This window comes from Haemaphysalis longicornis, unplaced genomic scaffold (assembly GCF_048455015.1).
Source record: "Haemaphysalis longicornis isolate Haplotype H1 unplaced genomic scaffold, Haemaphysalis longicornis Haplotype H1 scaffold_1, whole genome shotgun sequence".
NCBI lineage: Eukaryota > Metazoa > Arthropoda > Arachnida > Ixodida > Ixodidae > Haemaphysalis > Haemaphysalis longicornis.
The window spans coordinates 439,803,362-439,819,133 of record NW_027526203.1 but is presented as its reverse complement, the minus strand read 5'-3'; the positions used below and the strand labels follow the sequence as shown (position 1 = coordinate 439,819,133).

Sequence of the window (15,772 nt, the reverse complement as noted above, 5' to 3'; positions counted from 1 at the left end):
ATTTCAAATTTTGCTATTTTGGATGGTTCTCTAGAAGAAATCTGGTGGTTTGACGTTATTAAAGGCCCCAATTAGCCTCCACGTGATGTAAAAAGCACCTTGTCAGTAATTATGACCGGCGCAATATTGAAGGCAAGCAAGCGATGTGAAAAAATCTGCTTGGAGTTGAAAACCAAACTCTTTGGTGAATGCTTGTTGACGTTCTGATGATCACTTATCAGTCAGAACTTTCATTTGCGGTTTATAATCATTTTCTGACTCACTATGGCAGCCGTGCTGGCAGGAATAAGGTACGATGCGCTAGAATCATGCCGAGCAAGCTTTCACCAAGCCGTCGTCGGGCTATGAAGCGAGTTCAGCACTACCAGCCTACTACATTGCAGCGCCACCTAACAATTTCGAAAAGAAGCAAATACAAGGCTGTTGGAAACTTTGTCAGAATAGACAGTACTACTAAGAAGCGACACTAGACCTCCGGAAATACCCTCGTATGAAACCGAAACTGGCCGGTGAACAGCTGGCGGCGTTCAATGCCAATTGGAAGCGTTCTCCTTGTCTGAACTGATACCCGACTTGGTGTTATCGTTTGACTTTCAGCGGAAGCTCTTATCGCAGAAGCAAGGCTTGGATAAAGTGAAAGCGCGAGCGGCATGCTTGTTTTGAGGAGCAGTAGCGGGCAACGGAGGCACCATGGCAAATGAGCTGTTAGTTGGGTAACTGCGTAGTAGCGGCAAATATGAACTTCGCAATGCCAAAACGAAACCGAAACTGCTGGAAACTCGTTGAGAATGCCAGACACACTTGCTAGACATGCGGGGGACCATCAGAAATAAGCTTTGGGAGAATAAACCTGCCCTTTGTCGAAACCAAAGATCATTAGTGAGTATCTGGTGCCATTTTCAAGTAATTAGCACCTCTCAACGCTGTCGGATTACAAAGCTGACAACATTATTTGGTATTTGACTTGCCGGGAGCCTTTTGACCAAAAAAATACTATGGTAGTGCAGCCTAACCACGATCTGCATCCTTTTTTGTCAAGTGCAGCAGCCACGCCCCCTTCCTCAAAAACACACGCACCTCAGCTCGCAAAAAATGCCGTCAAAAATCTCCGTGTCGCCGGAGCGGGAAAATTTAAACTGATTCTAAAAGGGCAGTGCCTATACTAACCACTGGCCGCATTAGGTGTACCAAAAACGACTACAACCTGTCAAAATGGGCCACGTAAATCATCGATCACCGGTGATCGATTTGAATAGGCGTGGTAACGAAAGAGTTAAAGGAAGGGTATTTGAGTTCTAGCATTAAAACGCAGTCACTGTATTTGAAATTTTGCTTTATTCGGAAGAGGACTTTGTTATGATGAGGGTTTACTATACTTGAAACTCTAGTCAATTGAAAGTGTGAATGGCAGAATGTTCAGTCTTGTTAGCTTCCGATCTCTCTGTCAGTGGTTGAAGTTTGCCGCCGCAGATATGCCGTCTCTTTTGCAAATATAAATACAGCAAAATACATGCAAGGGGTGTCGAGTAACCCATATGTATCAGAGGGCCGCTCATAACTATGGAGCCCTGCAACAAGTGTGGGGCCGGGTGGTTGCACCACTCTCCCATGCCTTAAACTGGCTACAAGTCCCTTTAAACTGCCAGCATGTAACAGTTAGTGGCAAAAGTCAGAGTATTAGTGTAGTGTGCTACGTGACTGCTTCACCTATCAGCTTTGCTAACCACCACGCTGGCCCGTTTCTGCCCTTAATTAACTAGGCCTTGTGCTGCTGAGTCCAAGGATGCGGGTTCATTTCCCCAAGCAACCACCGGACGTCCGTTGGCCGTCCGCCGTACGTCCATTCCGGCTCTAGCGGACGTCCGTATGACGTCCGTTTCAGGGCCGATGGACGTACCATGTACGTCCGTTGGACGTCCGGTTTTAACACTTCTGTACGTCCAGTCGGACGTCCGAAATTGGCTGTATTTTGGATGTTCAGTAAAAATTTCCAGAATCACATAACGACAAGCTAATGTTCTTACAACGAACAGTACAGTACACCGCGCAAGGCTAGCGCACTACCGGGCAGACGGCATACATGAACACAGTGAACTTGCTTCACGTTTCGTTAGCGGTTCTCAATACTTATATATCCTTCGCCAAAGAGATCGTTGTTGGAGTTGGTGAAGTGCTTCAAAACAATTAAAAAATTATGCTTAATATTAGAAATATGCAGATGAATCTTGCAACCTACAAGCCAGGGTGTTAATGTACAAAATCTTTTTAATTGAAAAGCACAGTAGCTTTTTCGTTTTTGCTTTTATATCCAATTTACGCCATTATTTGATGCTTCATAGTAACTTTTTACGCCCGTTGGCGGATGTCATTCAAACTTGTACATCCGTTTCTGGATGTCCACTGTACGTCCGAAAATGGACGTACAGTGGCCGTCCAAACTAGGCCTTGGATGTCCGGCTGTATTTCGGACGTCCCACGGACGTCCGTGGTTGCTTGGGTCCTGGCTACGGCGGCTGCTTTTCAGATAAAGGCGAAAAAGAGATACAGCCGTGTGTCAAGATCTCAGTGCATGTTCAAATATCCCCAGGTGGTCAAAATTAACTGGGAGCCCTCCACTATGGTGTGTCTCATGGCCCGGGTGTAGCTTTGGTGCATAAAACACCCCCCAAAAAATTATTTCTACACTTGCTCCTAGGTGGTAGCACTGCGCAGGCTTGGTGGTCTTTTGGGTGGCCCTGTGACATGGTGTTCAATTCTAAACCTCAATATTTGTTTTTGTCTAAATCCTGTGTTTGCTATTGCTTCACAACTCCATTTGTCTATAACATTTGAAATTTCCTAACCCCCTCCTAACCTTTTGCTTACTTACACAAGTGTTTGTCCTCTCTGTAAACCTGATGTGGTGGCTCAGTGGCTAAGGTGTTTTGCTGCTGAGCCCGAGGGTGTGGGTTCGATGCCCGGCCGTGGCAGCTGCTTTTCTGGTAGAGGTGAGGAGCGTAAATGCCTGTGTGTTCGAGATTTCGGCACACATTAAAGATCCCCAGGTGGTCAAAATTAATCCGCAGCCCTCCACCATGGTGGGCCTCATCGCCTGTGTAGCATCTGCGTGTTAAACCTCATAATCAATCAAACAAATCAGTCTTCTCTGTAACGAAATTTTTGCACCAAAGTTTCTAAACTGTGCCTTTGCTTTTGTTCTCTCTATTTTTGCCTTACTTCCTAAATTTTTGTTTTGTTCTTAACCTCATATTTTCACTCCTTTTCTGAGCGTCAATTTTGTTTTACCCCTGAGTTTTGGTTGTGTTTCTTCACACTGCTCTCCTCCTCTTCTTCTTCTTCTTCTTCTTCTTCTTCTTCTTCTTCTTCTTCTTCATCTTCTCCTCCTCCTCCTCGTCTTCCTCCTCCTCCTTCTTGTCTTCCTCCTCGTCTTCCTCTGCTTCTCCTCCTCTTTCTTTTCTTTCTTCCTTTTCTTTTCTTTCTTTCTTTGCTTCCTTTGTGTAGGTGCAAAGCTTGCCTACAGCCCCTCCCAGCTAATTGTTCACGGTTGTAACCAACCTTTGCTCCTGGCTGTGGCATTCATAGCCCCGCTTCGTAGCCCGGTTGCCATCATCGGCCAGCCCTGCTGTGGCCCGGTAATGTGCACCCACTGAGCACCTGTGGCTGCTGGTGTGTACTAATATGCAGCCATGGCAACTGGGAGGGCTGTCCAGCGTGCAGGAGTTCGTGGGATTATGTAAAAACGCATGCTCATAAAAAAAAAAATTGTGGTAACAGGTACAATGCTTAGACAATGCAAGATCGCCACATGGATGGTAAAGGTACTGTGAAAACCACGTATCACCAAGCAAGCAGCACTTGCAACACAGGCAGAATTATGTGCGTGCCTGTATTTATATATCTATTCAGTTACCCTAAGGCCCAAGGGCAATCAAATTTGGGGTGTTGGAGGAACTGTTAATTGTTACACAGGGACATTATGGCATATCTGCGCACACCAGTATGGAAGATAAGGAAAGTAGCTGAAATGGGTTGAAAACCAGCAGCTAGCTGGTCTACGTGCGATTATTCAGTCCTTATTGAGTGCGTGAAAATAGTGGTTTTAAAGACTATAGTCTTTCTTGGGCTACATAGAGGAACACTGAGGTGATTTGTAAACATTGCAGGTTTACTAGCGCAAATTGTAGTCTTGAGTCTCTAGGCCATGTTTCGACCACTCTCACTGCGTGTACGCGACTTCATTCAGCAGAAAAAGCAATTTGCAAATGCTGTCCTCCTCTGTGCATCCTCCTTGCCGATTTTCTGACGTTTCGTATGACGTCAAAATAAGATATCTTGCTTGACTACGCTACTGCACGGCTCGCTGACCCTCAGACAGAATCAGTCAGCCCAGCCACTAGTCGGCCGGCGAGTTGTCGCAATTTGTTTGCTCAGTTGAAACTTAGCCACGGCACGTTTGTGCCAGGAATAATGTGCCTTTAGTTTGTTAGTTTGTAAACTGTATCAAGCTGTAAGTGCAAGTCTCTCCACACAAGCGCACATGCGGCGCTTCGCTGACTAATACGCTAGTAGAAAAATTGTCGGAAGTGCAGAGCAGTGATTCGCCATAATGGGCTGCAGCGCCGTTATCTACTCACTGCTGCATTTCAAATTTTCCGCCTTCGCAGTGCTCACATGCCCCCTGCCTGAAACTGCGCCAGCGGGATTTCTGTTCTTCTTGCGCTTGCTTTAATTTCGTATGCTGGAGCTGTTTCGCGTCATTTCAAACGCAATTTTTTTCTTCCGCGGCTAGAGCCCTTCTGCGGCATATCGAATGCGCCATTCTTATCTTGCACAGCTGGATTTGGAGCCTTTCTGCGGCATTTCGAACGCACCATTCTTTTCTTGCGTGGCTGGAGCCCTTCTGTGTCATTTTGAACACGCCATTTATTTCTTGCACGGCCGCTTTTCTCACTTACTATCGTAAAAATCAACCCAACGATCGTTCCTAATTAAGGGAACGCGGGGGCTGCCGGTTATGTACACAGATTTTGCCTGACATGTACCTGCAGTTTTCTTTGTGCTAAATAACGGGGAGATGTATGACAGGTGCCAGCAGTTCACAAGGTTTGAACAGTTATGACTATTTAAACCACATGGTTTTCAAAGCCTTTGCGTGACTCCCTGACCCCGGTACTGAAGGCTTTACTTGGATCCGTTATCTCGCTGCGCCACCTGATTCCGGCAGTCGCATTGACCGTTATCGAGCTAAGCCGACAAGGTGAGCCCATAAAGTGCTGTGCACTTAAAATCGAAGGCCAATAGAACATGGGAGAAGCGTTGCCGAAGTTAATATAGGCAAAGGATTAAAAAACCAAAACATTTATCGTACAGCGTAAAACCAGGGTTTGGGAAGCACTTTAGGCGCTGGGTGAACTAGCACAGTGGTCATCAGCAGCACGACCACACATCTGCGAACACTTCTCCGTCTAGGAAATGCAGTTGCTAGACATGAGATACGGGAGAATTTGGGGTACGCTAGAGCACTATACAAGAAATAGTCATCTAAGCTGCTTGAAATGCAAAAACTAAATAAAAATGTAAACTGGCTATACATTATAGTATACTGTACATTTTCACCCCTGGCAGCGCTGGCTTATGGCTGAAAGGTCTGGCGCCCTAGGTACATTGTTTTGCAAGTCGCTAGTTCGAATCCCCAATAGTGCATGTTTTTCTTTTCGTTTTTGCACTGTAACGAGTTTGCAGAACGCATGCAGGCTGGCACTGACGCGCTGGCAAATTCTCGTTCTAGTGGTGTTGCCGTAAACACCGACTGCTTGCGGCCACAGTCCCAAATCAGCCGACCCTTGGCCTGGTGCGAACATGTTACGATACAAGCACGAGCCAGGCAAGCTCCAAAGATGGGGGAATAGCGCATCGCATTTGAGCGTCTGCAGTGATGCGGAAGGCGTTCATCCACTGCGTACGCCTCGTCTAGTGATTGTTACGATTCCAAGCCGTGCTGGTAGGCTTATCAGGTGCATTTTACAGTCAACATGGCACAAGCGCAATATGCTGATTACTGAGATATTGAGAATGCCCACCCAATGATAACGTCGGATGCCAAGTATGTTGTTTCACAGAACCGAAACCGAAACTGGTTTGAATTCTAGGCTTGTCCAATCACGTAGCACCTTGTATTGACATCACTGGTGTTGGTGTGGCTGTCACAAACCGGGCATGGTAGGTTTTCTTCTTTCAGGCTTTATAAAATAAATACCGCCTTATCGCGCAGATAAATGATGAAAAGTGTGTTTATTTGAGCCAGTCTATGCAGTGCAAGCTAAAGCAGGAGCTTCACAAATTCACTGCAGTGTCTCTTTAATGGGGGCTCACCTGTTAACATTCCTATGCGACTCAATACTTCATGACCGATGGACTTAAGAACCATTGTGCAGCGATACGAAAAGCTTTTTCAATACATGCGTGTGTTAACGACTTGTTTGTTTATTTTAGAAATATGTCATTTCTGAACTGAAGTAAAAGTAAAACTCTTGCTTGCTATACAGCTAGCAAGCACCAAAAAGCAAGTGAGGCAACAGAAAAACTGTATAAATAAAACTGTGTCACATTTATTTTTTGTCTCAGTAAAGCAGTAATATATTTGTCTAAAAGAAGCAAACTAGGCCGTTTGGAGCATTTCTGTGAATTCGCAAAACCGTTTTTATTGGTACTCCCATTGAAATGTGATCAGGTGAGTCCCCCTTAAACGCGGAAATTTTTGTCTGTCTGTCTGTCTGTCCTGTGATTCAGCCACCCGGGCAAAGTTAAAAGTTGTTTAACGAGACGTTTATATAGGCGAAGCATTTCTAAACTTCTAAATCTGGTGGCATTGTTCATACTTGTGAACATTGTTGAGCTGAAAGGAAACATTAGGCATATTTGAGGCAAAACATCAATACATAAGTCATATTTGCAGTCTTTTTTTTTTTTTAATAAAAACACATGGCTATCTGCTTGTATAAACGAAAAAAATATGCCCAGAAAAATCGCCTGCAATGCTAGCCCTCCTGGTGGCATTCCAAGAAGTCAAAGGGCAACAGTGACGAAGGTTCCAGTAGATGGTGCGTAGAACACGCGTGGAGCAGTGGTTTGCGGTAAATTTAACTTGCCTCTAGCAGGTTTATCATAGGAGGATTGAGACCAGAGAGGAGGAGCATGAGAGGTGTGTGGGAAGAGAAGAGAATTTACTTGGCAGGGGCGGCAGACTACAAGTCTTCTGATGACATTTGCAATGAAGTGAGCAGATATTTTTTTTTTTTCTCTCAACGATCACTAACATGAAAACTGAAATCCACCATTTTCCAAGGGAGCTTCAGTAAATGGTGTAAAAAAAATTAGGCTGAGTCGAGAGCTTTGTGAAACCTTTTTTGTGTTATATAAAACAATGCAACAGTGAGTATACATTTTAACTTAAGTGATAGACAACTTATTCTTAGTAGTTATGGTATCGCACTCCCCTTGAACACTAATGGAAAGTGACAGGTAGTGTCATGAAATTTTGTGCAATTTTTTTAGGAGGGAAAGTGGACATATGGAAATGCCTGTGAGGCAGAACTTGGCCAGGCTTTTAAAACCTTGGGAGTGCCCTCAAGTCATACAAAGGAGTAATGTGCAAAGAAAACTAAGGATAGAAATTGTACATAGATAAGGTAATGATTGAACTCTTCACAGTTGGTATAACAACAATGATAAGAGGAACTAAGGGTGGAGATATTTTGCAAAGCAATAAATGCAAGTTAGCCTTTTGCATTTAACAATAACGAAGTCAAGATCAATTCACGTAAGGTTGTCATTTTGAGGAAGTAGCGTATGAGGGGGCATGACCCCCCTTTTGTGGCTCCGATTAGTACTGACGATGCATCAATTTTAATTTTAAATATCTGCCGCAAATGTCTACACACACACACGCACACACATGATATGCAAAAATTTGAGCCTTGGAACATGCACTGAGGCCACAAATTCATGCCTAATATTTTGCTCCTAATGGTTTACATCTGATATTTCAGGCCTAAAGATTTCAGGGGTGGGTGTCTGGGGCATTTCATGTTTAATTTTTTAAATGTGGGTTTTCGCAAAAGGATGTAATGTTTGAAAACAAAGTGGTGAGATGACTCTGTAATAGATGCCTGCCACCTTCGTTTCAGCATCAAGAACAGATGAAATTTTTTAGATGTTATAGAAGTACACTCACTTTGAAGTGTTATTTTTCTACTAAATATCTTGCAAAAATGAGTGTGACAAAAGATTTTCGTCATTTGATATAAAAAGTGGTTCTGTGGAGCAGGCTTTGTTATCTGGAAGGTGTTGATTGGGTCTAAGTTCGACCGCATTTTGTTGCGTTGTTGACCCGAAGCCCAAAGATGAGGCTGCCTTGACAGTCTTTTCTTTTGCACGCATTGCTTGAAGCTGTGTTGTTGTTCTACTTACCACAGGACCATTCACAAACAGTCTCCAACAGTTTTGGTTTCGTTTCTGCATCGCAAAATTCATATTTGGCGCTACTATGTAGTTACCCAGCTTCCAGCCTATCTGCCATGGTGCCTTCAGCGTCAGCTACTGATCCTCGAAAACAGCATGCCGCTCCCGATTTCATCCCACCCTAACCTGATTTCTGCGATAAGAACTTCCAATGCAAGTCAAAAGATAACACCAAGTCGCCAGATATCAGTTCCGACAAGGAGAGTGCTTCAAACTGGCCTTGCACACCGCCAGCTGTTCACCGGTTAGTTTCGTTTCCATATGAGGGTATCTCCGGAGGTCTAGTGTTGCTCCTTAGTAGAACTGTCTATTTGGACGGAGTCTCCAACAGGCTTGGTATTTTTCTTTTCGAAAATGTTAGTTGGCGCTACAGTGCAGAAGTGCTGAACTCTTTCATCGCACAGCTGCTGCTCAGCGAAAGCTTGCAGGGCACGATTCTAGCACATCACACTTCATTCCTGCAAGCAGAGCTACAATAGCAAGTCAGATGATAAAGATGATAATAAACTGCAAGTTTGTTTTGAGAGGTAACTGACAGTGAACGTCAACAAGCATCAACTGCAGAGGTTCGTTTTCAACTCCATGCAGATTTTTCTGCATTGCGTGCTTGTCCTGAATACTGTGCTGGCCATAAATGCAAATGGCAAACCACCAGATTTCTTCCAAGGAACCACCCAAAATTGCGGATTTTGAAATGAAAGTAGGGCTTCACCGCATGGTGCGGGTGCCACGTCTGCTAACATTTTATCTACCTGTTTCGCCGCCCAAGTCAACATTTTTTTTCTAGGACATGTTTTTGACATGTTTCCCGACAAAATGTACATTCGAAATTTTTTACTCTACTGGTAGTTTGTTATACACAACTCCTTTTTTATCATTTTCTACGACAACTTGACAGAAACTTTGATATTGTTTTCGCAAGTATGATGTATGAAAACATTTAAAAAACTGGTGTTGTTGAAAGGACGTTAAATCGTGTGCCTTTTACGTTGCTGCAATTAGTGCCTAACCGATATACTTAGCGGAAAAAATTTGTTTTTTTTTAGACTGCTAAAAATCGGTTAATTTCCCGTGGTAACGAAATAGTTCGGAAGGGCCTTCCCTGGAGGAAAAAGATGGCATCCTGGACTTGGCTGGGCCTTGTGTGCATTCTGTGGCATCTTTGATGTTTTGTTGCATAGTGGGGTGTGGTTGAAAGGCCAGTTGGGGAAGAAAAAAACACCAGGTTTGATTTGATTTATTGAGGTATGTATGGTATACATAAAGCTGGTTAAACATGTGTGGAGTTATCTAAATTTGTTAACCATCTTGAATGGCTGCGTAGTAGACACAGATGTGAGGGAAAGAAGACAGGACGATGATGTCGTCTCATTCTTTCCCTTGTGTCTGTGTCTACTACGCTGCCGTTCAAGATGCTTAACCAGTACTAACTCGTCCAAATGTTAATACTTTTGGTATTGTCTTGACCTAATTGACCTACCATAAAAGTAATCTGAACTCGCACCGAAAGCTAAGCGATGCTGTTAAGTTTCAATTTTGTCAATAAAGAAGTCTGAGACTCGTGTTGCTTCTTTTTATAGAAAGGTAAATTCACAGTGAGACTTCTAACAACCAAGTTAAACACAACACCATACTGTATCTGCTTGTAATCTCCTGGCACCATGTAGAGTAGATGTAATTCTCTGTTCCTGCTTTTTCTTTTTTTTTTTTTGTTTTGTTTAGATGTTGAGCTTGAATATAATGAAACCGAACAAGTGTTACACCGAACAATTGTCACTGTAATGAAAGTTGGGCGAGTTGGTGATACATTCTGGGAATAAGCACGAGAAAGACGACTCGTAGAGAAGGAGCGTGCCGTCCTGTGTGTTCTTCTCTACGTGTCGTCTTTTTCGCGCTTATTCCCAGAATCCACTGTAATGTCCTTTGTTTTTCCCACACATGCTTTCTCGTCGTTGCCTGGTTCGCATTGTGCTTTGGAGTGGCGATGTTGTGTGCTCTTTGTGCATGAGTACAAGCAATTTGTGGTGGCATTTTTGTCATGAACATGTTGCACATTTGTGTGCTCTTACTCGCAGGTGCGAAGTGAACAAATAGACGAGGACAGTGCCTTGGATCCTGCTCAGTTTTCTTCCTCCTCTGGTCACAAGAAAGTTGGCTGTTGTTCTTTTTGGGATCCTAGTCAGTTTTTTCTCTGCTCTGGTCACAAGGAGGAAGTCGGCCATATTTTATTTTTTATTTTTTGTTAAGGTTATTTTGCTCAGCACCCTTTTGGGATCCCAGTTAGTTTTTTCCTCCTAGTAGGAGGAAGTCAGCCATGTTTTTCCTTGCTTTTTTTTTTGCCTGACTGTTAGCGTTTGCTAATTATTAGGGGGGGGGGGCTGTAAATATAAATATTTTTTTATTGAAGCTGGGCATAGTTGCTTCTTAGAATAAACTCTGCCTAGTTGCTTCTTAGAATAAACTCTGTCCTGTGTTAGCTGGTTGTGTCACCTTGTTATTGATCAAAATGTGCTTGAGAAGCAAACCTCTTGTTCATTTCCACTCTTTTTTTTTTTTTTTTTTCCGCGGGATCCCTGATGCTACGGAAAAGTCAGAAGGCACCACCATTTCGCGGTGCTCATTTTTCTATCTGGCACCTAAAGGTTGTACAGGTAAAAACGGTTTTTGCGTGACAGTTTTGTCATAGCAGGTAATGGTTCCACATTGAAAATGGTTTCTAATATAAAACATTATTGGGCTACTCACCCAGCACTTTGGTTTGTGGAGTGTGGCAGTTAATCGGACATTTGACGGTCTGTGGGAAAAAAACCCTATGTACACCTAACCACCCCTTACACGAGTTGGGAATATGAAAGCAGCACTGTCCAACTGAAAATTGATGACTTGTCTGGGAGCATCAGGCAGCAGCTGTCATCCTGTCATCATCACTGGCCAATTCCAGTGCGGATATGTGAGAATTCAGGTTTGTTTTCTTTGTGTTGCTGTCAATAAGAATCAGTGAATTGTCCAATAACTTCTGACCTCAAGACATTTAGTTTTCAAATAGGTGCAGGACGGGCACTTCCTGTTACACCTAGCGCAGTCTAGTGAACATTGCTGTAATCTGTAAAACAAGCCTGTAAAAAAACTGCTGTAAAAAACTGCTGTAAAACAAGCCTGCTGTTCAGCCCCTTTGGCCTAGCCAATAGTGTCACGGCTTCTGATGTTTAAACCTCCTTTCATATGCTGCATGGCAGAAACACGGATTGGAAAAAGAGAGTCCTAGTTCGAGCTCTAGCAAGAATTGTTAAAAAAATATTCCTGTAGATCAGTTCTACGCATATATTTTTGCAAGTAAGGGCAGTTTAGTATCTTTTAGGTCTGTTTAGGTGTGCAGAAGAGAGGAGCCTATCACCAAGGTTAATTAAAGTTCTGCCTTGAGTGGGTATGTGAGAACTGGTGCACCCTACACAACAAGCATCAATCATATGGTGATGGGATGCACACTGCACCTAAAGCAGCATAAAACAAACCGAACTGTTATTTACAAGATAACCGAACTGTTATTTACAAGATTATTTATAGTACGGAAAGAAGCCTGGTATGGGCAATCTAGTTGTGGTCTATGCGTTTTTTTAAAGTAATCCTTCAAGCCTACCTCCACAATGACTGAATCCCTCACTCCCTCCCCATGCCCCTGCCCTGCTGGCCACTGACCTTTTCATTAAAAGTCGCAACATAGAACCTACATGAAAACAATTTCGAAAAAATTGGCAGACTGTTACAACACCCCCTGATGCGAAATTCGAGCGCAGCGCGAACTGCAGTCTTCTCTGTGATGGTGTATGGCTGCTGTTTCACCAGGACACACACCTTTGGAATCTGGCATCAGTGGTGCTGAGCCTCTGCTCCGGTGGATCATTCAGCTGCAGTGACAGGTGGAAGTGATCACATCATCTGCGAACGCACCCCTGCACACATTACTGTGGCATTATCTCATAACGGGTTGCCGCTGCAAAGCACGTCTCGCACAGCGCCTTCGTCATATCGCCTTCTTCACATTATCACCGTACTCACTGCCTCTGCTTTCCTGCTTGCTCCATCTTCGGTGTCCTCCTCGTTCTCTCGGTTGCAACAAAGCCGACTGTGAGGGACGCCGCAAAACCACAGGGGCAGGGACTCAAGAGCTGCATTCTAAAAAATTTGACATTGTGTGCTTTTGAACACAAGATGTTACAGTTGGAACCAGAGTCCTCCTTAAAGACGGAGGTCGAATGTCGAGTTCTTTTTTAAGTTTGTCAAAAAAATTTGGCTACCTTTGCATTTGAGATGCAAAGACTGAGGCAACAGTGGAGCTGCTGATGATGACTAGTTTTAACTTTGCTTCTCTTAGGTCAGCCCATCATATTGGTAGATTGGACACGGATGCTGCCGAGCGCACGCCATCACTCTCAACTAGGACAACACATGCACATCAGAGCTTAGGTCATCACTAGGTGCAGCCAGTCCTAGAAGCACACCTCTCCACACCTGCTCGTCGGCTCCTTGCCTTGTCTCCACTTTCTCTCGCACTTAGTCTAGCACAATTTACCACAGTCCACCCTCCTAAAGTCCATAATCCAAACTGCCATAGTCCGAAGCCAACGCCCACGCTAGGAATCCAAAGGAAATATTGAGCGCCCCCAATGCAGTGTGTGGGAATCGTGGAAACACGAGACCCGCGATCCTGAGCTGGTGCGCGCTTCATGAAGAGAAGCAATGCTCCGAAAACCAGTTGGGCGCATTGCTGGTTCCGCAGTGCCCCAAGAGATCGCACCACCATTCCGTGCACTGGCTGCGTGAACGGTGCATGCGATAAAGATTGGAAAGCTTCTCTGGGTAACATCGGCAAAACAGTGCAGCCATGGTGGAACATGTATCTCAGGTGGGGACTGTTGTCGTGTGCCGTAAGTGCCTGCCTCCAGTTCGCGATCACAACCAGACAGCGTGATTTGTGAACACCGTCGAGCTTTGTGCTCGCATGCTTTGGGAGTTCCCAAATAAACGGCTGTGCTTCGGTACTGTCTACTGTGTTCTCTTATCGACGAACCTTGCTGGGCTGATGTAGATGCAGGGTCCTACGTGGTTTACACCCAGGAGCTACCTAGCGTGGTGGCTTACGCTGGAGAACTAGCTAGGTCACCCCTAAGAACCCCCTGTATTCCACGAGTGGTAGCACAGTTGGATAGACACCGGTTTCATAATACAAAGGGACCCAGGTTCGATTCCGACAATGGGAAGCTTTTTTTTTTTTTCATGAGGTTCCCCACTCCCCACACCTGTTCGTGGGCTCCTTTCCTCCTCACCACTTTCTCTTCACTATTTTGCCTCGCGTTTTCCTCCTCTCCCTTTGCTGTGGCAGTTTTGAGCGACACCAGGCACAGATGGAACTCGAGGTTAACAGCTCCGCTCCTAATGTCGCTAGTGTTAAAAATGAACCAGTAGATGGTGCTAGTTGCTTGCAGGAATTGCCGTTCTGTTCTGAAAGTTCGTTGCTGGAATGGTTGAAGCTGTCATTGCCAGTGGCCAACCAACCTGAGTGGGCATGTTGTGCCTATATTGAGCCTTGAGGCAAATGACATAGTTCACGACACATTCACCAGGTCTACCTTTAGTTGGTGCCATGGAGCTCTAGTGTTCTTGGGGATGTGCTCAACTGGCATGCCAGAGGCCCTGGGTTTGATTCCCATCTGGTCGCAGATTTTTGTGTAATGTTTTTTTCAACTCGATTACCTTACTATGTCGAAAGGCGACGCAATTTAATGCTTTCACGTTAAAATGTTTGCTCCCTTGGCCAGTTAAAACAATGGACCTTTTGACCACAAAAGCATGGCGTTTTCAGTGTGCAGAGGCCATTAGCCAATGTTCCATTATGGGAGAACCCCTATGCACTTTTTCACACTTCCATCAGCACTACAAATGCAAGTTGAAAGCAAGTAAGCCAAAGTTGCACCATGCACTGTTAAAATCTGAAGTATAATTGCCTACCAATGGTGGAAAACTAAATGGTAGCTCTAGTCTTGTAGGTGGTTAAGCGTTTTATTAGAGCTTGGGGGGAAGGGGAAGTGGTCTGCCTGCCATGTCCGGAAGGCCGTGAGCATGCGCTGATTCCAGTGCGCGTTGCACCAGGGCTAGTTGTCACTGCAGTGCTGAGCTGGTCAGAGCTGACTCCCACTGCTCAAGGGTGGGGCTGGGTGATGTAGGCAGGAGACTAGGTGTTAAATGGTAAGGGGAAGGTCACAGGCTTGGCAGTTATGGGGAAAAGGGATGGGGAGATGTGTAAAAGAATGGCGTGATTTTAGAAAGTGTCTGAAGGCAGCAATAAATGTAAGTTTTAGTACATGGGGCAATGGTTTGATGGGGTGGAGGGTATGTTCTTCCGCTGTTTGTGTAATGGGAAAGTAAGGAGCTGTAAGTAGCTGTAGAACTGTAGAGTGCCAAATCAGTGCCAGCAGAGTTCAGCCATCCAGCGGTGTCTAGTCTTGCAAAGAAGGATGCCTGATTATGGAGAGCAGGGGCTGCAGCATGGGCCACTTGATTCCCGGCAAGGCCAGAGTGGCCAGGGGTCCAGACAATTGTTACTTGGGTCTCTTTGGGAAGACCGTGAAGAATGGAAAGAGCTTGAAGGGGTGCCAGGACTGCTTGATACCATTCGTATGCTTGCTGGGAATTGGTGGTGGTGGTCAGGTGGGGCTGTTTTTGGTGCGTGGTGGTGGCATGCCTTTGCCATGTGAACTGGTAGGCGCTTGCAGGTGGCTGTAGTGGAGAGGTGGCGGGTAATGTCTAGGGTGTAGTGTAGTACATTTGTTCCTTTGCTTTGTGATCATTATAAGACGAGCTTCTCGTCTTCCCCTATTGAATATGGTGTGCGTATGTTTTGGGATGGGGCAACGTTTAAGCCACTGGCAAAGGTTAGGAGGGATGCACTGAAGTCCACGGGTTGCTGAAGGGGTGGAACGGCCGATGTTGTGAAGGTCATTCCTGCCAGAAGGGGTAAGTGCCAGACATTGGAGTGGAGACGTTTGTTGCACTCTGACAAGTTCGCCTAAGGGGGCACATGGGTCTCTGGGACTAAAAAATTGCCCAAAAAAGCATTTTTTTTAGGTATCACTTTTCTCTTTATTTTCAGTTTTTCCTCCAAAAATTCTGTATGTGTAACGGTGCCATGTACTTATGAAAGCCATAGAGGCCTGATTTTTAACAAAATTATTTTCCCATAATTCCCCACTTTTTC

General features: G+C 44.8%; 1 protein-coding gene across 2 annotated transcripts in view; it reads left to right on the top strand.

Moving 5' to 3' along the window:
* Window positions 1-10,852, top strand: part of LOC144155827 (uncharacterized) — a 126,361-nt gene extending 115,509 nt beyond the window's left edge. The window contains exon 19 of one of the 2 annotated variants that reach the window (XM_077687499.1): window positions 10,596-10,852. In XM_077687499.1, coding sequence (XP_077543625.1) covers window positions 10,596-10,614 — 19 coding nt within the window. In that variant the 3' untranslated portion in view covers window positions 10,615-10,852. The remainder of the gene's footprint in view (window positions 1-10,595) is intronic. The other variant, XM_077687498.1, reaches the window with a different exon arrangement.
* Window positions 10,853-15,772: the final 4,920 nt, after the last annotated feature.